The sequence below is a fragment of the Cornus florida genome, unplaced genomic scaffold (genome assembly GCF_030987335.1).
Source record: "Cornus florida cultivar Cherokee Brave unplaced genomic scaffold, ASM3098733v1 CherokeeBrave_3.0.0_Hap2_Chr07, whole genome shotgun sequence".
Classification (NCBI taxonomy): Eukaryota; Viridiplantae; Streptophyta; class Magnoliopsida; order Cornales; family Cornaceae; genus Cornus; species Cornus florida.
Genome location: NW_026775577.1, coordinates 40,868,057 through 40,893,658, shown reverse-complemented (window position 1 = coordinate 40,893,658; position 25,602 = coordinate 40,868,057). Strand labels below are relative to the sequence as shown.

The 25,602-nt window shown below is 34.5% G+C and overlaps 1 protein-coding gene across 7 annotated transcripts; it reads left to right on the top strand.

Moving 5' to 3' along the window:
• Positions 1–10,004: 10,004 nt before the first annotated feature.
• On the top strand, positions 10,005–21,296 carry LOC132267090 (uncharacterized). Of its 7 annotated transcripts, XR_009468858.1 has the most exons (8): positions 10,005–10,395; positions 13,030–13,091; positions 13,168–13,371; positions 13,490–13,579; positions 13,692–13,796; positions 20,405–20,721; positions 20,852–20,926; positions 21,011–21,296. XR_009468858.1 is itself a non-coding variant. In XM_059768141.1 (6 exons), exons 2-6 carry the CDS (start codon positions 13,050–13,052, stop codon positions 20,570–20,572), a joined length of 609 nt encoding a protein of 202 aa, XP_059624124.1. In that variant the 5' UTR covers positions 10,005–10,395; positions 13,030–13,049; the 3' UTR covers positions 20,573–21,296. The 7 variants fall into 7 exon arrangements, 2 of the variants coding, with proteins under 2 accessions (XP_059624124.1, XP_059624125.1); XR_009468860.1 differs by having other exon boundaries at positions 20,405–20,645; positions 20,852–21,296; XR_009468856.1 differs by having other exon boundaries at positions 20,852–21,296.
• Positions 21,297–25,602: the final 4,306 nt, after the last annotated feature.

The following is a 25,602-nucleotide window of genomic DNA, read 5'->3' as shown; positions in this document are numbered from 1 at the left end:
TAAGCTTTATACATAATCCGGACAAGTTTGAAAACACTTTCTAGCCCCGTTCAAGCACCTAAGACATGCCAAGACAAGGAGGAACTTCAAATGACACTCCAAGGAGGAATTTTCCATGAAAATTCATAAAAAAATCACCCAAAAATAAGTCAAAAGTTGAAACTCAAGGGTTTTGTGCAATGTGGACATGCACGCAAACGTAGAAAGACATTTAAGACGCGTTCCAATGGTCTGCGGCTTCAAAATGCCAAGAAGGCAAAATATGACCTCTCAACGGCCAAAAAAGCCTAAAAACACTATAAATGGAACCACAATGCAAAACCTAGAATGAAATGGTATTTAGCCCTTGGCCACACCTCATACATGATCATAGAAACCCTATGAAACAAAAAGAATGGAATTCTTACACCCGATGCGAAAGTTATGAAGCAAAGACTCAAGATATTTCACTATTTTCATATTAAACCTTGAAAACGAAGTGCATAGAATACACGATACATGTCATTGGCATCCGGCCTCATCTTATACATGTTGAATACGATGAAAAGAAGTGTACTTATGTACACTTTACATATTTAGAATCAAAGAATACAAGTTTGATACATAAGGCAATGAAATGGTGTTTTAAGCCAACATTTATATGAAATAGAAACTGAAAAGCTAGAAGCTATCTCAACGAATAGCAAGCATCACAAACCATGTCTTCATACCTGATCAAATCCTTCAGTAACTTTGGGGTGAGTAAACAAGTTTACTTGTAGAGAATAAGCATGCATCGACTCGATTTCTTTAGAGATTTTTAGGACTAACATGATATAGTTCAAAAAGAATTATGCCACCTAACGTCTATGTCAAAGATTAGACTCAGGGATCATCCTAAGCTACCATGGAGTGATAACAACAAGAATCATGATATATATACATACATGAAACAAGTCATAGTTGGGATAATCCAAGATCATGACAAGAAGGATACTAGAACATAGGTTAACATGAATTGCATTATCAAATACAATTAAGCAAGATTTAGAATGATTCCATACAACACGACAAAGAGATACTAGAATACATGGATTGCATTTTTAATACAATTATCATGGTTGGAGCATTCCAATTAACATGATAGGATTAATACACAAAATCAAGAACATGGCATAATATCTATGCAATTTAACAAGGTTTGGACATTTTAATTAACAAGACAAGAATAGTACATAGAATCATGGATAATACATAGTATCAATGCAATAAAACAAGATTGGGACATTCCAATTAACAAGGTAAGAATTATACATGAAACCAAGAATAAGGCATAACACATATGTAATTTAATAAGGATGGAGCATTTCATATAACACGAAAAGAGTCTTAAATCTTCAAGGAATACGACACTTGAAATTTAAGGAGTTAATTCACGAATGAAGCATAAAATCTATGCAATGAGACAAGATTGGAGCATTTCACATACACGACAAGTTTAAATCTTCAAGAATAGCAACTTGAAATTTAAAGAGTGAAATCAACCAATGTGGAAACTTGGATATCGCCCGGGTTAAAACCGTACTCTTGAGATCACTTTAGAGTTACTAACCTATGGGTACCTTTCCCCTAGTGGACACTATAGTGTAGGAGGACAATCCCCCGTACTAGAACCAAGTCCTAGCCATGACAATTCTTGATTGATATCCCCAGTCCCAAAATCAACAAGTTGTGTAAGTCAAGATTGTATCAAAACACAAGAAATTCATTAACACATATCATGCACAACTAAGATTTTGGAACACACAAGTCATGCCCTAAGTTGTCAACTATGATGGCATGTGAAATGTCAAGAAATCAATGTGTGCATTTATATAGACCACAACCAAGATAAATAGCACATGGAATCCATCGAAGCAAATATACCATAAGTATAAGATACATGATTCAATTATATACTAAACAACACATGTGTGAATAAACCATTCCGAAACAAATGAGCATGTTCATTAAGCACATTAATGAAACCAAGATACAAGAAGTCTAGATATACGATATCAAGGCATGATTAACTCGAGGGAGACATAAAAGGAAATTTAATCTACTTAAGGGATTAAATTATCAAGGTTACATGGCAAGTCCAAATGTTCTACGAACAAGTTATGTCAAGGATCATGTCAAGGTCAAGTTCAATGTCAAGTTTCAAGTTCATTTCATACATGACACAACCATGTGAGTTAAGTTCCATACAAGAGAAAAGAATAAATATAAGTTTCAAAACTTATACGATTATGCTCAGTGTAATACACGTGAAGGAACTTATCAAGAAAATCATGAATACAAGGATAGAAACTTAATCAAGTGCATAGAACCATTAAATAGATTTTAATTATTTTATTTAATTAAAATCTCTAGATTTTGAAAGTCATCCAATGACCTCGATTTAATATATGTTATACAATATGTCACAACTTGATTTAAGAACACGGTACAAATACATTTCATGCAAGGTACGGCCACGAGTATTAAACTTTAATACTAGAAAAATAATAATTGAAAGGTTTCAAAACCTAATCAAATATTATAGATTTAATATATGTGAAACTATATGACATGCATATCAAGAATTTCAAGTCGGAAATCCAATGGGATGAATAGTACACTTGGAGCAATTTAATTAATCTAATTAATTAAATATTACTAGATTTCAAAACTTCTCCGATTACTCTCAAATTAATCTATGTTGAAGAGCATGCTAAGGCCTAATATAATATGCTATCACATGTTGATTTAAAGCTAGATAAGGCCACATGCTTTAATATTTTATTCAAGATAAATATTAAATAAAATCTTCATTACTTGTCCAAATAATCTAGATTTAATATATGTCAATCTACATATCAAGGGGTAATATTCTATCAGGCCACATGATTAAACAAAGCTATGGACAACCGGGAAAATTTAATCCTTCACAAGAATAATAAATAATAAAATCTCTAAATGTTGTGATTCAAGCATGCAATCAAGTTGTATAAGCATCACAAACATGTAATATAACAAGAAAGTAAATTATAACACCCCCTATCTCAATTTGAGATGAAAATCCCAAATCCCCACTGGAAAAAAAGTGTTCCAAATTCGCCGAAACCGAAGGGTTTTATCGGGGACAATACGATCTACATGAATCCGAAGGAAGCCTCATGAAAATCACAACCTGACTTCAAACCCAAACTCAAGAAATGGTCAAAAAATGAATTCTAATAAGGAGAATGGTAGAACACGTCGAGGGGAACAAAAAATGTAAAGGCCAAAGAGTTTTCACTTAGGAAAAGTAGATCAAAGGAGGAGAGAGAATGTGGCAGCTCCATGGGCATCCATGGCTGCTTCAGGTCATGCAAGGGGAGTGGGGAAGATGAAGAATGAAATATCTCATCCCCCTTTTATAGAAATCTCAAAAAGTGCCCCGAACGAGCCCCGCCGGGTCCGGAAAAGTGGATTTTGAGCAAACGTGCTCAAATGGCAAAACTCCGTGAACGAAAAAGATTCAAAATGATAAAATATAAACAAAGAAGAAAACGGCATCAAAAAATGAGTTCCGAGCAGAAAGTTATGCCCCGAACAAGTTCAGTAGCAACCGGATCCAGAAACTCTGAAACTGGAGAAAAACGACCAGAAGAAAATTCTATGAATTTACGAGTCAACGAAAAGTGAAAATGAATCCTGTATGAGAATCCAGGCTCCAGACGAGATATTTTTCAATAACTTTCGTTAATTACACAATGGCCCCTACAAAATGGGTTAACTGTGAAACTGCCCCTGAATGAAAATATCTTCCAAAAGATATTTTCTTAGAGGCCCCTGAAATAAAATATCTTCAAAAGATATTTATGAAAAATACCCCAGGAAAAGAAAATAATTCCAAAGAATTGTGCATCCATGTCCCTATGGACACCGGGAGCAACCAGAGTACTTTCTTATAAAAGTAAAGATACATATTTCGAGGAAACCACTGAAGATGAAGACATGTGAAGTCAAAAACCAACTCTGAGCATGAAAAGTGAGGTTGTGCCAAAAACTGGCAAATGGGGAAAAGACAGAATAGGGAAAAGGACGAAATAGGGAAACAGATAAAAGTGAATAGTGTCCCGAAAAGTGAAAATGCAGAAATGACTCAGTCCTCAAAGGAAGTTACCAATCCAAACGAAAGAGTCTCAAAAGCCAATTTTGAGCACTCGAGATGACACTAAACGATGAGAAACAGATCTCAGAAAGGAAAATTAAACGAAAAAATTCATCCGTAAAATTTCAGGAAAAAGGAAAGGAAGGTAAATGACCGGGTCATTACATCACCCCTTAGGTAATATATACACACACACACACACACACACACACACACACACACACACAAGAACACTTTGAGACTAATGTACTGAATATATATAAGTATATATATAACATCACTATGTTGAATTAAGTTACATTTATGTGTAACTATTAATTTTTCAGCACTATGTAAATACCTTTTTTTTATGGTGGAAGTGGTGAGTGTGGCAATTAATATTAAACTTTGCCAAAAAAATTTCAAAGATCTGTTAAATAATTTATACCTAAGATTATGTTTTTTTAATATTTGAAAAAAAAAAAAAAAAAAAAAAAGTGGCTCTTTTCATTATATTTGGAAAAATCAATTGTTTTTTGTTTATTGTCTAAAGTTAATCCAATTGACTTTAATTTTGGTTTAAATTCTTTAAATTAACATGTTAAAGTGTTTTTAAAATACTTTAATTTCAAATAATAACATAAATGATATGTTGAATTGAGTTACGTTTATATGTGACATTATTTAGTCTGTATTATATGCATACATTATTTTGAGGGTGAAGATGGTTTATTTTATTAATTTAATTGTCAACAACATTTATTATTTAAGTGGTGATGTTGCCCTTTTACAAATGGTGATGTTACTTTTTACATTCCTATAATGTTACATATAAATGGTGGTGAAATGTTATTTATAAATAGTGGTATAATTTGTCAAACATGATCTCAGTGTCTGTTAGCTAAAGAATGATACGGCTAAATATGACCACTTAAAAGTTACTGCAGGAAACCGCATTGGAACCTCACTACAAAGGATTCGCGCCCCAGATGGGTGGTCCATTCCTTTGGGCGCGAATCCTTTAAAGTGGATTCCCATGCGATCCCTAACAGTGAGCTTCTAAGTGGTCTATATTTGGCCACATCTTTCTTCATTTAATAGCTCTTGAGACCGCGTTTGACAATTATACTATCATTTATAAATAACATATCACCACAATTTCTAAGTAACATAATAGGAGTCTAAAAAGTAACATCACCATTTGTAAGAGGGTAATATCACTACTTAAAAAGGAAAGGTTGTTGACAGCCAAATACTTCATAATCCCCTTCAAAATCCTCTTTAAATTAACATGTGACTATTTTTTTTGGATGTTCTATTTTTATGATAAAATTTAACTTAAAAATATATAAATAATATGTTAAATTGAGTTAGATTTATGTGTGACTATTAGTTTTTCAGCACTATGTGAATACCTTTTTTTTTATGTTGAAGGTGATGAGTGTGGTAATTAATATTAAACTTTGCCAATTTTTTTCTTTTGATAGTGAAGGTGGTGAATGTGGAAATTAATATTAAACTTTGCCAATTTTTTTTCAAAAATATGTTAAATAACTTATACCTAAGTGTATGTTTTTTTTTAATTTTAATTTTAATTTTAATTTTTAATATTCAGTAGAAAAAAAAAAGAAAAAGAAAAAAGATATGTCTCTTTTCATTATTTTTGAAAACATCAAGTGTTTTGTTTGTTGTCTAAAGTTAATCCAAGTGACTTTAATTTTGTTTGAAATTCTTTGAATTAACATGTTAAAGTGTTTTTAAAATACTTTAATTTCAAATAATAGTATAAATGATATGTTGAATTGAATTATGTTTATATGTGACAATATTTAGTCTGTATTATGTGAATACCTTATTTTGAGGGTGATAAGTACTGAAAAGTGTACATTTAAACCCTCAATCTTAGGTTTAATAGTACCTTTATCTATCTTTAACTTTCCATTTTAGTCTTAATTTGTTTTATTTCCAATTTTAGGTTCTTAAGACTTAAACGAGCTAAATCCAATATCTTAAGGCCCTTGGGAAGTCAAACTGAATCTTGGTGAGAAGCTGGAGTTAAAAGGAAGCTGAATTGAAAATTTTCTACTTGGAATGATCGGAGAACGATTGGTGAACGATTGTAATACCGCTATTTTTAAAAGAATAGTCTCGGTATTTATTTATTTATTTTAATTACATTTTTAATTGTTTAATTGATTATTTAGCTAATTGCTTATGTGTTTAATTGATTTAAGTGTTACTTAATTAATGGGCTATTTATTTATGTGGTATTTGTATTATTTGTTTAATTAAATTGTGTTCTTTAATGATGTGAATTAATTGTAATTTTATTTGGTAGATTAAATATTTATTTTATTTTATTTTAAAGAATGGATATGGATAGTAGTAATAGATTAATCAATCTAGTCACATGAATTACTTGGATAGGATGCTAGATGGGTATAGATAAGTACACATGGATAGTTGAATATGTATATATGTATATATATTTAACGATAGTTTATTCTTTTTACTATTATTATTATTTGTAAATTATTGATTATATTAATATTAAATAAGTCAGATTATATATAGAGAGATATATATAATTACAGATATATATTTGTATATCACGACTATGGTTAATTTGTATTATTATCTTTTTATTATATTTTCTTTTCTTTTTTTTCTCCGTTAGCAAACTTGGAGTGCATATAGGATTAGGGTTAAATTGTGAGCCTAAATATATATATATAAGTATAGGTTTGTGGGAGGAGGCTTTTATATTATTACATGATATATGGTATATAGAGAAGAGAGTTATACAGAGAGTAAAGAGAGAGATAGAGAGAAACTGAGAGAAGGAAGAGGGAGTTCGGCCAAGAGGGTTGAACCGAGGGGGAAGAAGAAGAGAGGGTTATTCATGGATTAGGATTGAGCAGCAGAGGGCTTCGACGGCAGCCAAGGAGTCGCCGGAAAAGTTAGGAAGAAGAAGGTTAAGGTTTTAATCCAAAACCTAAGGCAAGTTCTTCTTCTAACTCTCTCCTTTAGATTTCATGTTCTATACATGCCTAGGAAATTTCAGGGTTAATTAGATAATAAATTGACCATGTATGCATGCTTAAATTGAATTAAAATAGATTTTTTGTGTTGACACACGTTCTTGCTTAATCTTGATATTTGTTGTATGAAACCTTGTTTTGATTCATGTTTAAGATGCATATTACCTTCATATAATTTTTTAGGGATTAATTGGGACTTAGTTCAGACCTTTAGGACCCTTAACGGAGAAGAACGGAAGGTTCGAAGGTTGCCAGAGACAAAGAAGACGGAGAGTAGCAGGTTGGGAGGCGGCTCCCTCTTGGAAGGAGATGGCTCCCTAGGACCGAGGCAGCTCCCCCTTGGAGGGAGTCGGCTCCATGAAGGAGAGAGGTGGCTCTCTCTAGGAGGGAGGTGGCTCCCTTGTGGACAGACCATGCTCCCTTGCTGGAAATTTGTAGAAATTGGTTTTTAAGGTTTTGTTTTGGGTTTTGGGGTTTTCTAAGGTTGCTTAGACAGTAACGGGGGTTTTAAATGACTACTATGTACATGTTAAATACCTAGAATGCATAATTTATATTTATATGCTAACGATTTCAACAATATGAAATTTTAATGAAATTTACATGTTGTTAATGGAGGTTTTAATTGCTTAAAATTATTTTAGCAATTTATATGGATGTTATATGATTTTAATCATGCATTGGCAGTATAATATGATCATGTATTTTGTCTGATCTTATTATGCTTATTTATAGATTTATTTGATGTAGTATTATATTTGTTACATCATTTATGGATTGTATGCATTATATACACTACTATGGGATGGGGGCATATTAGGGATGGATTAACTAAAAACGTTAAGTTCTACATATTCATATTTTTTTAGGGTTGGATTAACTAAAATGTTAATTCCTACCTATTCGTGTCAGGTCAACGAACAGTTGGATGACATATCATGGTTTACTTTTATGTTTAGATATAACGGATTTTATATATGTATAGATATGTGTGATAAGCGTCGAATATTGCATATTCTAGCGCCCTTATTTGCATTAGTTAAGTCCATTAGTTGATAATAATGTGTAGTTTAGCTTTATTTGTTTGTTTTCGTTTACTTTCAGGTCGGTTCCTCCGAATGTGGCTAAAGGAACGATTTTGACAATCTTTTGAAAAATCAAAGCAAGCCGTTGTTGGGGATTGTTATTTGAGCCAAGTTTCTTGAGCCATCATGTGTATGAATGTTGCAGCATTGCATTCAAAATGATGACAGCGTCACTAGACCAACCAAGGTGGCTAAAGAGAAGGCTGAGAGTTTTTGAAGTCAAAGCTCCGCGGGCGGGCGCCCGCCAATCATGCCAGTAGGTCGCCTTCTTCCGCGGGGCCCCACAGCCTCCGCGTGCCCCACCGTAAGTTCCGCCGGCGCCCGCCGCGCCATCGAGGGCGCCTGTCATTTTGTCCAGTGAGCTCCCTCGAATCCTAAGAACCCGTGGGAGCCCGCCGGCGCACCGCGGGCCCCCACCGATCTACAGGTAGCAGATCACCTGCTCCTGTTTTTGTGCTGAATCTTGTTCCCTATGAAATTTTTGTGGTCCAGATTGCTTCTAGGGTGGTTGGAGCTCGTGATGGAGTGGATTGAAGTAGGTTTTTGCCTAGATAAGAGGGGGAGGCTTGTATTTTTTCCATATCTCACATTTTGGTTTAAGTTTTAGAAGGAAAAATAGGAGTTTTGAGAGGGTTTGTGTGTTCTTGGAGCCTGAGTTGCGAAAAATGGAGAGGGGATCTTCTTCTTCTTCTTCATTCCTTGTATCCATGGGTAACTAACTCCCTATCTAGGGAGTGATGAAGCCCCATTTTGTAAGCATTGCTTTGTTTTGATTTATATTTGGGGTTTAATGTACATATGTGACTTTTCCATGAACTAGAGCACTTTATTTGATGTAAAGAACTTCAATGTCTATAAATGATCATTTTGAGTTAAATATCTTGTCTTAAATTGTTTTTCTCTCATGATTATCTTGCTACATTTTCATAGTGACAATGGAGATGAGTTTATGGAAGTGTTTTTATTGGCATGATAATTAAGAAATTTGATAATTTATTGCTTAGGCCCTTTCTTTGATAGATTATTCTTGATTTATATTTCATGTGCTTTTATTATGAGATTAAGGGCTTGATAATCTTTGGCTTAGTAAGCATGTCTAAGGTTGCATCCTAGTTTAAGTAACCAAAACATGTAATGCTTTGATAGGTTATTTTTGCTTATTGATTTCATATATTCCTTGAAGGTAATGTAACAATTTTATGTTGTTGCATTCCATGGTTATATATATATATATGTTATTTTCCCAAATAAATCATGTCTTCGCATGCTTATTGATTGGTACACTACAACATATTAGGTTTTTACCAGCGCTTCTAGAAAAAGCGCTGGTATAGGTCTAATATTACCAGCGCTTTTTTTAGAAGCGCTGGCATAAGTGTAATGGTACCAGCGCTTTTCCTAAGAGCGTTGGTATAGGTGTAATCGTGGTGTAATCGTACCAGCGCTCTTTGTAGGAGCACTGGTATAGGTGTAATCGTATATACCAGCACTTTTAGAAAAAACGCTGGTATAGGTGTGATCGTACCAGCGCTTTTTTTAAAAGTGCTGGTATATGTGTAATAGTACTAGTGTTTTTTGTAGGAGCGCTGGTATAGGTGTCCCCATTTTTTTTCCCTTCCCTCCATTTTTTCCCTCCATTAATATATATAGATAATTTGGGCCCTAAAACTACGTCGTTTTGTGGGGAATTGACATTGTATTCTCCATTTTCCTATTTCATTTTGCAATAGCCCTAATCCATCAGCCGTTCTCTCGCCACGGTCTCGCCCTTCCATCACCGGTCGCGCCTTTCATCACAACTCTCTTATCACGCCGTTCTCTCGCCTTCCATCTCAGCCGTTCTCTCGCCTTCCATCTCAGCCATTCTCTCGCCTTTCATCACAGCTCTCTCATTACGGTCTCGCCCTTCCATCACCGATCGCGCCTTTTCATCACCGGTCAACGATTTGAACTTCTTCAAGTGAAAGCTTGAACCATCACTCTCTCTGTCTTCCTATTCCCAACCCAACCATTCCTATTCCAGACATCATCTAAGTAGATTTTGAAGCAATTTGGCTTCGAGTGCGTAGGAGAAGAAGTGCCGTCATCAAGACGGGAATGCGGAAATAGCCAAAGCAGTACACAAGATCAGGTGGGTTTGATCATGTCAATTTATAGAATGAGAATTCTTATACAAATATTGCTTAAAGGCACTTCTGTTTATTTATCAAGTATTATATGAACTTTCAACGATAAGCATTTATTTTGACTCTAATTTGATAAACAATGAAAATTATTACTCTCCCCCATTTTCATTGATTTTCTTTTCCCGTGTTTATAATTCTAAGTACGAATCATGAAACCATACTTTCGAGTTGATGAGGAATGAAATTTGTTGACAACTTAGCGACCAGAGAATTTGGGAGCACAACTATGATCATTGCGTAGTGTTCCAGTGTAATAGTTTTCTCAATGTCAAAATGACTCTAATTTGTTTTAAGTTTATTTTAGGAACTTTGGAAAAGTATAGAATTTACTTGGGTTTATGAGACCAGATGTAATGATTTGGTTTTGTTGCATACGAACTATAGTTACTTTTTCTAATTGAAGATAAAATTTGATTTATGAATATGGTATTGTTGCCTTCTCAATAAATCCTTATTTGGAGAAATTTGGCTGGTTGTGGGATTAGCAGAGGAAACGAGCAGATGCTGTTGTCATGAGAAAATGTTTTAATCTACTTGGAATTGAACCTGTCTACAGGATATAATTCTCAACAGTTAATTGAATGTTTTTTAATATGTAGTTCTGGGCATTTTAAGGTGTAAAGCTGTGTCCTTGCAAAAAAGAGGTGTTTGGTAGTCCATTAAGAAGCAGCATCATATACATGCTTAATATTATATATTGCTGTTATATGATATATATGTTTTCACGTCAGTACTTCTAAAAAAGATGGAATCTATATTTAGTCGTGGACTATATTTTTGAATCATAGAGGGTGTATGCTTAGAAGAATATTAGTAAATGTCGGATCTATTTATTAGACAATGGCAAAGGACTGTTATGTTAATGCTCCAGGTGATACAAACAGGAAGCTCCGGGTTTGGAATCACAAACTTATACATTATCAAAATAAACATGAACAACAAGTATATAACATAATTGTGAATAGAAAATCAAGTGGAATAATTCTAAATGCTAGTAAATAAACGCGCGCGCGCGCGCGCACACACACACACACATATATATATTAATGATATATATAGTATATAACAGTAGCAGAGGATGTCTTATTCTGCCTCTAGAAACCCTGACAGGGATCTAGATCCAATTGACTTGCTTCCTTCGCGAAAACATGAACAACAAGGCAACACCATATATAAAATATGTGTCTCGTGGTCTCTCTTACATTATTAGAGTCCCATTTGACTGATTCTTTTGTAGAGATCACATAATTGTGAATAGACAATGTGTTCCTTTCAATTATAAGAAGAAAAAAAATGAACTTGAAAATTAATTTCCTTTGGCAATTCCAATAATATATATAAAGATTCTGGTTGCCACTGTTTGGATTGGTAGTTTATCATTATACTGTCTGTATAATCATCGATCTCTTTTTTTTTTTTTTTTTTTTTCCCCTGAAATTCAAGCAAATAAAAAAATATAGGGGTGTATAATCATCTTTGTTATATACTTGAAAGGTACATACATGTATATAATGAATGTATATCCTTATAATTTTTTTATATGTATTAAATATATTTTTAACAATACAAGTATGCTTCATGAACCTACTAATCCTTATTTTAAGGTTACATTTCTATTATCTATTGAAAATGATATATAAGAAAAAGTTGTATGTAAATGTACTGTTTTATGTTAGAGGTCAAGAAATACGCCTCTTGATTCTTGAATATGGACCTAAATTTTTTGAATTTAATGAAATGTCGAGGTAAGTGCCGATGTTGAACACCTCTATCCTTTTAGTTTCAAATAAGTTGTTCAGAATGTTCAATGCATTTTTCTGTATCGCCTTTGCACTTCTCACTTGTGTTGAAAGGTCTAACAGCAAGCCACCTTATTTCTTGCCTAGGCTGGAAATTTTCGCTCTAAATAATTAAAGTACATGTTATATACATAGTACACACACACACACACACACACACACACACACATAAAGAGAGTGTATGTATGGACCATATCCCATGTGGGGGTGATCAGCATCCTCCGTGTTCCATTACATAGAAGATTCTGAGATTGGGTGTGAAAACAGTAGTTTCAAGGTTGAAAGTACTTATCTCCACATCTGCACTTCCAAGAGAGAAGATAGTAGTTCTCATCTTGTATAGCTGCTTGTTTCCTGGAATTATATTTGGTGTGGGGATGAGTAACTAAAGCAGCTATGCAAGGTCTGCAACCAAGGCACCTTTTCATACACTGAGGGGACCTTGAACCCAACACACCTTTCATTTGCCTCATACCCACAATCTCCTCTAGGCTCTAAATACAAGTATGCTTCATGATAGACAAGGTCTAATTTTGGCCTCTACTAATCCCAACATCTAGATATATTTTAAGGTTACATTTCTATTATTTTTTTAACCAATTTTTTTGCATTCAACTTTTTCTTATATATCATTTTCAATATATAATATAGCCAATTTATTCAATTTTCTTGCTGTTGTATTGTGTTGCATTTTAATGAAAAACAATATTTTTTTTCTAATAATCAATATCCAAATGTGCATATGGGTGTTTGGGCATATGTAAATAATTACTTGGTCAGATTACAAAACTTGGTGGGAGATGCCTAAACGGCTGAAGGAGGATATGTGGAACGTTGTAAAGGTAAAACCCTTCAATGATATTAAAATAATTTTTATGGAAAAAGTGGATTAACATGCAGCAATTATCACATTTTCAGGGAAAGTATGATGTGGGAATCCTGTCAAAACATTGGACAATATCCTTCATCGGAAAAAAATGGAGGGGCTACAAGTGTGAATTAAAAAGTGAATATTACTCGGTTAGGGATACAGATGCAGAAAGATTGGCAAACCCACCACCTGATGTTGAAAATGAGCATTGGGAATTTTTAGTTAGGCATTGGGGTACACCTATTGCGAAGGTAATCCTCCATCTACCAATTTTGTTTAAAGTCAATGAGTTGAATTTATAATTTACCTGCTTTCAGTCATTATTTTAGGTGGAATGTTAGAACGTTTACTTTTTCTCACTTTTTGTAGGAGGTCAGTAAAAAAAACAAAGAACGTCGTGGGAAGCAGACAATGATGCATACTACAGGGACAAAAAGCTTTGCACGTGTTTCTGCCGAGGTTAGTTGAAGTTTTGGCAATATAAATTATTTCAGTTCTTATGTCGTTGAATGATTATAAATGTTAGTGGTAAATAATAGTATATATCACAATGTCTATGTTTCTTTTATAGATTGAGGAAGATGAAGGTATTCAGCTTTCTCGTGCAGATTTATTCATTCGCACACATGTAAATAAGGATGGCAAAGCTACTGATGCTGTTGCTTCGGAGATGATTGTAAGTTTTCATGCTTCCATTTTGCAAAAAGGGGGTCATGTGCCTTGAAGTGACAAATTTTTTAACTCTTTGCGGTGTATTAGGGGGTCACATGCCTTAAAGTGACCAATTTTTAAATCATCGGCCCGTGTGGAGGCATTTTAATTTCATTATTTATCATCAGCCCGTGTGGAGGCAATTTACTTTCTTGTATTTGTTGAAAAGTATGGGAGTATGGGATCATTGTATGTGGAGGCTTCTTGTTGATTGATTTGTGTTGTGGAGAAGTATTTGCTATTTGTTGTTTGTGTCAATGTGTCAATCATATTCTCCCCAACATGTATTTAATTTCCATTAACACTTGTACTCTATTTGTTCTCTCATCTTTTCTTTGTTTCTAAGTTTTATTGCTTCATCCTTGTTCTACACCTAGTAATTCTTGGGAAATTATTGACACAATGTGAAGTTCTTTACATTTTTAGATTTTTGGTTCTGTTGAAGTTGTGTTCAGTTTATTAAATTCTACTATATTGACATTGAGTTCATTTTCTAAAATTCTACTTCTATTGTATGACCTTGCTGGTGTGTACTATTACTGCTATATTAGGATTGTCATTGAGTTCTTCTTTGAACATCCCGTGCTTGTCCTTGAATATGTTAAACACATCTGTTGAAACCCAAAATTGTTGGTTGAGAACTGATTGATAACTTAAAAATCACAATCAAGTTAGGGTAGGAGGAAAAGAAAATACACTTCACCATTTAATTATTGGGAAATTAAATCATTCATACAAGATAGAAACACACCAAGGAGACATTCATTGATTTTACGTTTTTTTCTTCCTTTTGTTGATTTCTTGAGATTCAAGTTTTTGAAGATTTTGTGAAGACCAATAATGGAAAGGGAGATAAAGGGAGGAGAGAAAATTAATAAAGTATGTTCTGATTCTAAAACTCCATCTGGAATCTCAAATCTAATTACAAGATATTGCAATAATAAGAATGGAGGAAAAATTCGGATAGAAAATCAAATGAAAGAAATCAAGATGGAGACTAAAGTGGAATAATAATAATATATCCTTTAATTTGAACCTCAAACACTTCGTGTGACGGCCCAAGTTTTGTAAACCCGGTGCGTCAGTGATGACCAAAAGATGACCCGATAACGGATCCGAAATGGGGAAGCGAAAGGTGAAACAACGGTCTCTAGAGATACAATGCGTCTCTAAGACACCAATGTGACGCTCAATGAGGTCATGGAACCCAAAGAAAAACAAGTGCGGAAGTGTCGTTTCAAAAACGGACAAAAAAGAACCTAGGGGCAAAATGGTCATTTTGCAAAAAAAATGGATTCAAGTGCTATCGAGCACACCACTGGGAAGACAATGAAAAACTAATGATGATGGACTCAAGAATTTCATTATCCAGATTCCGGACGAAGGAGAAACGACAAAACAAAGAAAAACGAGCAATAAAGCTAAAAGGGTAAACTGGTAATTATTCAAAAATATCTGGGTGCAACCGAGCACACCGTTGGATAGAAAATGAAAAATTAATCAATTTTAAAAAAAAAAACTCACTTGATTTGGAGTCCGGATGAGGGAGAAAGGTCAAAAACAAAATCGACGTCGCGGCGGCCCGACGAAGGCCGTGACAGCTACAGTGCCATCAACCCACTACTGCTGCAACTGAGAGTAAAAACGGGCATCTAAACGGACTTTTCTGGAAAAACTCGAAGAAGAAACCCCCCCCTAAAATCAAGTTTTCTACCCGACACAAGGACGGAAACCAAAAAAATGCATTGTAAAATGTCCAAAATACCCTCAAGAAAATCAGGTCTAGAGGTCAAAAATCGTTCCAAGCTACTGTCCAAAGAAAGGAAATGGGGCTTCGGAAGGTTTTTAAATTGCCTAAATTGAAAATGCAATCTTAAAATACACCCACAAGACCCCCGGAAGTTTCGGATCGATCGTCACGCTTTTCAAAAAAAAGTCGATGAATAGTACCAGTATATTTGCACTAAAGTCGGCAAAAAACTGGCAGCAATGATTTTTTGGAAAAAAAAAGAGATTTTTGAGGGCCAAGATGACAGTTTTTGGAAAAACACAAAGAAGAAACTCCCCTCAAAATTGAGTTTTCTATGTGACTTGCCAGGAAAAATGAAAAAAACGCATTTTGAAATACCCGAAATTCCCCTAGAACAGAATAGGGTAAAACTTTCTAAAAATGCTACTTAGAGTCTTTGTTTCATCAAGGATGGTTTTGTTTGCCAAAGTGAGCATGCAAGCATATGTAATGTGATAAAATAGATATGTTGCAATGGCCTATGGCCTCATGGCATGTCATATGCAAAATAGAACCCTTCAATGCATTAATCCACATATCTTCCATAGGCAACAATGAAGTTCAAAGTTAGCATACATTTCACATAAGTGTCTTTGGCCCTTGGCCTCATTACAACCACATTCTAAAAGTGTCAAAAGGTGCACTTAAGTGCACATTACATAACTTAGACAATAAGTACAAGTTTTATTAAAGTAAGCAAAAGTAGGATAGGATATGCTAACATATGCATATTCTATGTCATTAAAATATACTTCAAGAACTCTAGTGAGTCTAAGAATGCTGTGCATCCCACACTAAGGCTTCTTTACCTGCAAAACACCCATTAACTTAGGGGTGAGTAAACAAGTTTACTCATAGGGAATGCATTGGTTTATCTTTGTACCAAGTTACAATCCAATACCATTTAATTCATGCTATCAAGTGACAATAGAACTTTCAACATAACACAATGAGATGTAATTTTACAAAGTTAACAACTTGGAATTTAAATGCAAAATCAAACCAAAGTGGATACTTGGACGTCACGCCGGATCAAACCAACAATGTGGTTACTTTAGGGTTACTAGCCCATGGGTAACCTCCCTATGTGCGCACTAGACTTGTAGAGGGACTTTCCCCCATACTAGAACCATGCCCTAGCCATAGTCATAACAACGACATCCCCAAGTTTCTAAAATCAACATTTTGTGCACATTACATATATGTATCAACATAACATATATATATACAATGTAAAGCCATCAACATGCACAAATCAATTTTGGAAACACAATACATGCCCTAAGTTCTCAACTAAAATGGCATGAAGAATATTGAATGATTATTATGCAATTTGCCACTAACTACAACAATATCATTCAACAACAAGAATATAACCTCACAAGTATGATATAAGTTTAAAATCATAATTTAAATAATTTAATAAAACAACTAAATTTCCTAGATTTCACTTCTCATCCAAACATGCTCAATTTAATATATGTTGTAGTACATGTCATGGTTATTATATAAATCACTTCAAACTTGATTTAAGTCATGGGAGCATATAAATAAAAATTAATTAAATTAATTCATTAATTCCTCTAGATTTTAAAACAACTCTAAATGACCTCAAATTAACATAAGTTATGAATCAAACCATGGTCATGTTATTTATCAAGTCTAAAGTGAATTACATACAAGTCACAATTAATCATTTATTTCTCATTTTAATACAAGACAAACATCTAACTTAGATATCACTATAGGAACAAATAAAATCACTTGGAAGATAAATGATAACACCCCCTACCTTAATAGAGAATTGAATCTCTATAATCCAAGCAACCAAGCTCAAAATGGAAAACAAGTTTAAGGTTAATGAAGAGGGGAGTGAGAAGAAGTTTTTGTCTTCCAAGGTTTTATGTCTAAGGTGAGTGGAAGGAGGCCAAAATGAAGAAAAAAGTTATTAACCAAGCTTTTCTCCAATGGTGGCTAGGTTATGGTTCTTGAAGACAAGTGAAAATGAAAATGATAAAGTGTAAAATGGTGAGTGGAAGGGTTAGAAATCCTCCACTCACTATGTGCTCTTACACTACCTCTCTCACACACATAATGTAAGACTAAATGGTGAACCTACACTTGTCATGAATCTATGGTTCATTCATAGGTTTAATCTCAAGCCTACACTTGTCACTATCCTATGTAAACTTCCAAGACTTAATATTAAACTTACATTTGTCAACCATCCATGCCAATAAGTGTACCAATCCTAGGCCAACAAGTGGGTGAATCTCCACCCTCCACATGTCATCATCCAAGGCATCAAAGTGTTTCCACACAAATGTCAACAAGTGAACCAATGAGAGTGTGACACTTGTCACACTTTCCGAAAATTGCAAACAAGTCCTTTTTGAAAATATCTTCCAAATTAAATTGCAAAATGGTCTCTAAGACGAAAAATAATTACTTTACTTAATTACCCAAAAAATCTTCAAGTTATGGATAATCACAAAAGTCTTGTTTTCATGGCATTTAATATGCATTTCTACAAAAGTAAAAATGTAGATGTCATGGAATTTAAATACCATGAATGCATGCAAAACCGGAATCAAATTCGAGCACAACAAGTAAGGTTATGCAAGGAAAAACGAAAGAAACGGGAAAAAGACGAAATAGGGAAAAGACAAAATAGGAAAAAGATGAAAAAAGAAAATCGCCAAAAATGAAAAAGGAGGAAAATGGCCGGGTCATTACACTTCGTTAAGTTTGCCCGCATTCTATGAGTTTAGGTAACAATCATTTGATTTAATGTGGAATCTCAAATCAAATGATTGTTATTACTTATAGTTATAAGTGTTGCTTTGGATATATTTAGGTCAATTTTTGTTTCGTCTTTAGGTGTTAATTTGAATTTCGAAGTTGAATGACACAATGATGAAGAGGTTTTTAAAGTAAAAGGGGAACTAGAAAGGGAAAGTGATTCACAAATGGAATTTATAGCAGAAATAATTTTCAAAATTTTGATATTAATAAGCTCATTTATGGTCATTTCTTGTAAACTGAAATTAGTTTCGGTGACCACACCTCTTAAGTTCTCGTTCTATTTGTGTGTGTGTCAAGTTCAGAATTTCTGTTTATATATAATTTGGTTGTTGTGTTTTGGTGAGAAGGATATGTTCATTGCAAAGAATGCTTAAAAAGTTCATTAGTTGAAGATTAGGAGGAATCTAAGTCACACAGTTCATTTATTCGTTAGTGGGTCTTATTTAACCTTTCTTGTATACTCACATAAAGGCACTCGATTGAAAAAGAGAAAACACATGTAACTAAATCACACGAGGACCTCTCGTTCTTTTCTGTTTTTGATAAGTAAAATATAACGCAAGTGTTGGACTGTTGGAGGGTGAGTAGTGTGACACAAGGACCTCTCATTCTTAAAATGTTTGTAAACATGGTGCTGGGGCGCACACGGTTAGGATTGGATTAGTTTTAGGATTAATGGAAACCAATCAGCTCTCTACAGTTTCAAGAAATTTGAAACCGAACCGAACCTATCACTCCATCTATTCTGAACCAATCTGAACCGTAAGAGAATGGATTGGATTGGTTCGGTTTGGCAGTTTGGACCTTAATAGAGACCTCATTTTCAGAAAATTCAAGAACTACCTTCTAGCCAAACATAGAGTAGAACTCAAAAGATAGAATGTTTTGCAGATTTGTATCCTAATACTAACAAAATTCAACAAACGATAGAATGTGCAAAAAGATGGGGGTTTCGCATGCTAATAGCCTAATACTAACAAAATTCAACAAAATTTTGACCCTAAAAAACCTCAACCAAAGTTGTTGAAATGCATATATTAGAACTCAAAATCCAAACTTCATTTGATAAGTCAATTAATAAAAATTAATAAATAGGATTCATTTGAATAAACTAGGATGAGAGGAATGATTGAGTGTGTGTGAGAGATAGAGATTGTGTGTGTGCAACACGATGGTCGATTTTGATGCGACAATGGTTTATGACCGGCCAAAGTGAAGGAGAGAAGTAGCCTTGGAGGTTGGTGAGCTCGGCCAAGTGAGCAGTTGAGGGTGACGGTAAAGAAGAGCGGCAGGGAGCAGTCAAGGGGTGCAGCTCTGTTGCTATGAGAAGAATGATTTAGGGCTCGAATCTTTTAGTTAAGAAATTGTTGAATATATATTGGCTGATCAGGTGTAGGCAATTCCATGGTATGTAGTGTAGACAACCATATATATATTTATATATAATGCACTGATTGGTTTGGATTTTTCTACCCTCAATCTATGAACTGAACTAATCTAGACTTTTTTTATTTTAAAATTGAACCGAACCGAACTGAACCGATAATCCTTTAAAACCAAACCAATCCCTATGGATCAGATTGGGTCGGTTTTGTTGTGTTTTTTTTGCACCCCTACATGGTGCTAATGCCTTTGCTGATTTGCTTGCATCCAATGAATTGAGAATTTTGACGTACAAAGGAAAATACCATAACTGATGTTTCACAGATCAAGGCCGGTATGATGGAGTCGCGAAGGGAGTAATGATAGTAGCACTTAAAATTTTGTAAATAATTATAACGTAGTATGAATTATTTATGAATGATATCCAAATAATCTTAAGGAAGTTCCTTATCAAATCCATCTGAGACAACACCTTGTGATTAGCAAGATGGACAATGGGACAGTTAACATAATCTTTCTCGATAGATTTTCCCTACCAACAATTTGTCATTAATGTTGTGGCCATTCAAGAAAGTGACATTTTTCTTTTTTGGCAGGAAAACATAAAAGAACTTCAAAAAAGTTACTCTGACTCGCCTATTGGCAGTTCCAATGATTTGTTCTCCATTGTGAGGGGAGAAGAGAGAACTGGTCGTGTGCGGATGCTTGGCTTCGGGCCTACACCAAGCGATGTTTGGGGCCCTCTCCTAGTAAAGCTGAACTGATTAATAATGCAAAAAAATCTGATGAGGAGGCACGTGCTGTACGCGTAGAGTTGCACGAGACCATTTCAAAAATGTAAGCCAACTATGACAACAAGTTGGAAAATTTACGAGCCAACTATGATGACAAGTTGAAAAATTTACAACAACAGGTGGCTATCCTAATGCAGATGTAACAACAAAATTGTAGTGGACATGTATATTTATTATTAGTTTTATTCTTTACTAAATATATGTTTACTTGTGCCAAGATTTTATGTATTTTGTTTTCTTATTTTGAAGGGTTCTGATTCGTTAAATGCTCCTCCTAGAGTATCCCCAAATTCATTATCTAGTCGTGATGCCAATTCAGTTAAGGTTATGAAATTTTAATTTCTCTTATATATATGTTAAATTTTCATTTATTATAATGTGTGCGTAATGAATTTATAAAAAATGTAGGGTAATTCAAATCAAATGGGCAAGAAGACTTGTTGAAGTTGAAGACAGGGTTGTGTTTGTGTTTTTTGAATTTCCTTCGCCTTGGATGGGTTCTTTTTGAAAAACTTGTACTACATTTGTCAAAAATTGTTAATTATTTTTGTCTGACATTTAGTAGCTTTATTTAGACAATTTGGATGGTATATTGGCAGGTTAACTTGTGGTTGTATTAGTATACATTTTTGCTTTTTGGTTGACATTTACCAGCTTAACTTGTGGTTGTATTAGCAGCAAATTTTGATGGTAATTTTCATATTGGCAGGGTTAACTTGTGGTTGTATTATGTAAAAACAATTTGGACGGTACTTTTATATTAACTTGTGTTATATTGGATGACATTTAGTAGTTGGTAGTATTGATATGTTTTTTCCAAAAACTATAAGGGTAATAATAATAATAAATAAAAAATAAAAAAAAATAATCCCTTTACCAGCTCTCTTTTAAGAAGCGCTGGCATAAAGAGGGAGGGAAAAAAAATTTAAAAAAAAAATTTAAATTACCCTTTACCAAAAAGCGCTGGTAAAAACATTCTACCAGCGCTTTTTTCAAAGGTGCTGGTAAAGTACTTCTACCAGCGCTTTTCCAGAAAGCACTGGTAAATACTTTATACTAGCACTTTTTGGAAAAGCGCTGGTAAAAGGCCTTTACCAGCGCTTCTCGAAAAGCGTTGGTAAAGCCTTATCGATGCAGGCTTTACCAGCGCTTTTTAGGACTTCTACCAGCGTTTTTGAGCGCTGGTAAAAGCCAAATCTGTTGTATTGGTAGCGGATTCACTTCCCTAGTCCCTTCTTATTTGTCTTTATCACTTTATTTCCTAGCATTATTGTTTTACGCATTTTTCAATTCCTAATTTTAGTGACAAACCAAACAAAACCCTATGCACCTTCATCATTCTAAAAGTAATTTTAGACACCTTGGTTACCATAATCTAGCAGTCCCAGTGGTTCGACTTACCCGACCAATAACCCTATTTTACAACGATTTGTGCTATTGCAAAGGTTGATGTATAATTGACAACCGATCAATGTGCCATGATATGAGCTTGAGTCTCAGGATTAGTGGTTAGGGTGCATATATTGCATTGGAAAAATGTAGTTGGACATAGTGGAAGTTATGTGCCCTAGTAGGTTTAGGTTCTCATATCCACTATATGTGCATTTTGCATGTTGCCTACTATTCAGGTTGAGGTCGCCCTATAGTCCAGTGGAGTCCCTTTAGTGTGTATCTATATATATATATGGACTATGTAGTTATTGTTGGTTTGACTAGGATATATACGTGTATATGGTTTCAGTTTGGACTTTCATAGAGTAGAACTTGTTTGTAGGCTTGACCCACCATTATTTTTCAGGCGTTCGTCAGTTCCAAACTTTGTGGTTGTTCGTGCCGAGCAGAGACGGTCTTCATCACTCATCTATGTAGGATTCTGCTTTCATTTTAGTATTGGGTTTTGTTACTCAAAAATTGACTCTAGAGGGGGGGTGAATAGAGTCAATGGCTAATTTTCGCAAATTATAGAAATACAATATCTAATCAACAATATAACCTATTGTGCAATAATCAACATATGAAATCAAGATATGAAAGTAAACAATTTTAGCACAATTGTAAAAGAGATAAGAGAAGAGAAATTGCAAACTATAACACGGCGATTTTTGCGAGGTTCGAAAACTCCTACTCCTCGGCTCAAGATCCCTTTTGAGACTTCCCAATCCAATATAGCTTCTCCTTACGGGTGGAGAGCAAACCTTGATTAAAAGTAACTCATTGCTAAGAGAAAACATCTCTTAGTCTTCCTTTGGGTCACACCAACCCTTATAATATCCTTGCTAAGAGACCACCCTCTTAGTTTTACATAGGCCACACCAGCCCTTATAATTTCTTTGCTAAGAGAAACTCTTCCTCTTAGGCTTACAGCAGATTTGTAGATAGAATTTGTAGTACAAGAAATCCTTTCAAGAACTGATACAAATCAAACCTCATAACATAGTATATATGAAATCAAGTGAAGCTCAAACTCTAAGTATGAAATGTATGAGAGATGATGAGGAAAATGCAGAACAAAAGCTCTGATGAAATACTAGAATAAAAGTTCAGCAAAGGCTCATGAAATGCTCTCTAAAGTTCACTATGATTAAGCTATGGAAGCTTGTATATGAGATAAAGATCGATATCTGAACAGAGGCTCTATGAATGAGTAAAACCAGAACAAAAGCTCTGTATAATGGTAGAGCCAAAAGCTCTCTTGGATGCACTTGAATGCTCTCTCAAATAGTATATGAGTGAATGAAAGAGATGAGCAGAAGATATGAGAACAAAAGCTCTCTTTGATGCAATATAATGTCTCTAAAAAATGGTCAACTTATTCAGCAGACAACCACTCTGTATTTATAGAATTTCGAAGCTCAATATAGTTGTTAGAAGTAGTTGGGGAGTAATGAATGAAAATGTTTCCGTTGTAGTTCAAAACCCTAGAAGGAGCTGGCTCTTGTAAACAAGAGGAGGCGACTCCCTAGCCTTAAGAGCCTGCTGTCCATTGCATGGAGACGGCTCCCAGCCTCTGAGAGCCTGCTCCCTATTTTGGGAGCCTGCTCTTTGGTTGGAAGATTAATTTTTCGTTGAAAAATAGCTTACTGGAATGTTGAGAGAGCATGCTCTGTCTTTTACAGAGCCGGCTCTATTCTTTGAGAGCTTGCTCCATTTGTTTGGAGCCTTCTCCATTTGCATGGAGCCGTCTCTAATTTCATGGAGCCTTCTCCATTTTCTTGGAGCCTTCTCAGCCTTCTCCATTTGCATGGAGTCGTCTCTAATTTCATGGAGCCTTCTCCATTCTTTGAGAGCCTGCTCTATCTTTCATAGAGTCTACTTCTTTGGTCTTGAGAGAGCTGGCTCTATTTCTTATAGAGGCTGCTCTTGCTTCATGAAGGCTGTTGCTAAATTGGATTGGATAGAAAAAGTGCATGACTTCAAATGGACATAACTCAGTCCATGAAACTCCAAATGAGGTGAAATTTGAGTCTAAATGTATTGTCTTGAAGTCAGCTTTCTAAAGCCACCGGCTTTGCTCAAAAATTCCAACCACAGTAATGGTTATGGCCATTTTAGTGCAACCTGGTCAGAATTTTTGCAGAGCAGAATCAGGCATCTTATGATGGTTATATCTCTCTCAATTCAAATCCTTTTTAGGTGAAATTTGAGTCTAAACTCAAGGGCTCGAAGTCAGTTTTCCAATGCCACTGGCCTTGTGTAAAAATTCCAACTACACAAATAGTTATATCAGTTTTAGTACAAGCTGGTCTGATTTTTTTTTTTTTTTTGGGCTGAAAATTGTTTCTTTTGAGATATCCATCTTTCTAGCACTTAGGACTTTGATGAATGATTCAATTTTGTTCAAGGCCTGTTTATAAGAGTCTAGGGACATATGAAGATGATAAATTTCAAGTGCATTGTGTCCTAGAGTCATTTACCAAATTTTGGCAACAAAGGCTTTAAAGATGAAAAATTAATTCAATGCCTTTTCCTTTTCTTTTTAGAGACCAAAATAAATGTTATGATTAATGTGCATGGTCTTAGCATTTCTAGCTTAAGTTGTGAGTTCTTTCAAAACTCATGCAAGCTTGAACTAACTCATTCTTAGCAAAGACTTCATATGTTAAATATATATGTATTGAAGTTCATAGTCTAATGCTAATGATGTAGGAGCATAAAAATGATGTATGATATGCATGGTCCTATAGAGATGAGCTTCAAATGAATTCATAAAGACTTTGACATTGAATCTTAAGCTCTCACCATCCTATCTACCATTTTCTTCATTCTTTGACCATGATCATTTAGGCTTGATGAAGACTTTCTTTCTTTCTTTGAAATGCTTTGTGTGATCTTTGAAGTCCGAGTTCTTCTTTAATTTCTTGCACTTTGATGCTTCCTTAAATCCTTTGCTTGAGTGTTTGGAATGCTTGAAATGGAACTTTTAGCTCATCATTGAGGATTGAATGATTGATCAACTATACTTCACTCAATGAAAATATTAGTACTTAAACATCTTTAATGGTTTGTAATCATCAAAATATAAGATTGACCTTTAGATAAAATCCTTGGGCCAACAATCTCCCCCTTTTTGATGATGACAAAACATTAATGTGTTTATTGTCAACGTGGAGCTGCATTTGAAAGAATGCTCCCCCTATCAATAAGCATATCTAGAATATCATATCATGCTTGATTCTACAACAAATATTTTTACAAGACTCCCCCTATCAATAAGCATATCTAGAATATCATATCATGCTTGATTCTACAACAGATATTTTTACAAGACTCCCCTTAACAATATGCATCTATCAATAAAACGCAATAGAATAGACACATAAGCATAAGAACACATCAGAACACATCTTTCTCCCCCTTTGTCATCTCAAAAGGCGGGGGGAATAAAAAAGTTACTTGCCATCGCATGAAATAACAGAGAAAAAATGAATTAAAGGGCAAATGAAAAGCAAATATTTCATTTTGTAAATAACAGAATTCAATACATAAGGAGACTGTGAACA

Coding starts and splice junctions, on each gene's coding strand:
- LOC132267090 (XM_059768141.1), top strand. CDS start 13,050: ATGCCTAAACGGCTGAAGGAGGATATGTGGAACGTTGTAAAG. Junction 13,092..13,167: donor ATATGTGGAACGTTGTAAAG/GTAAAACCCTTC, acceptor TCACATTTTCAG/GGAAAGTATGATGTGGGAAT. Junction 13,797..20,404: donor CTGTTGCTTCGGAGATGATT/GTAAGTTTTCAT, acceptor CTTTTTTGGCAG/GAAAACATAAAAGAACTTCA.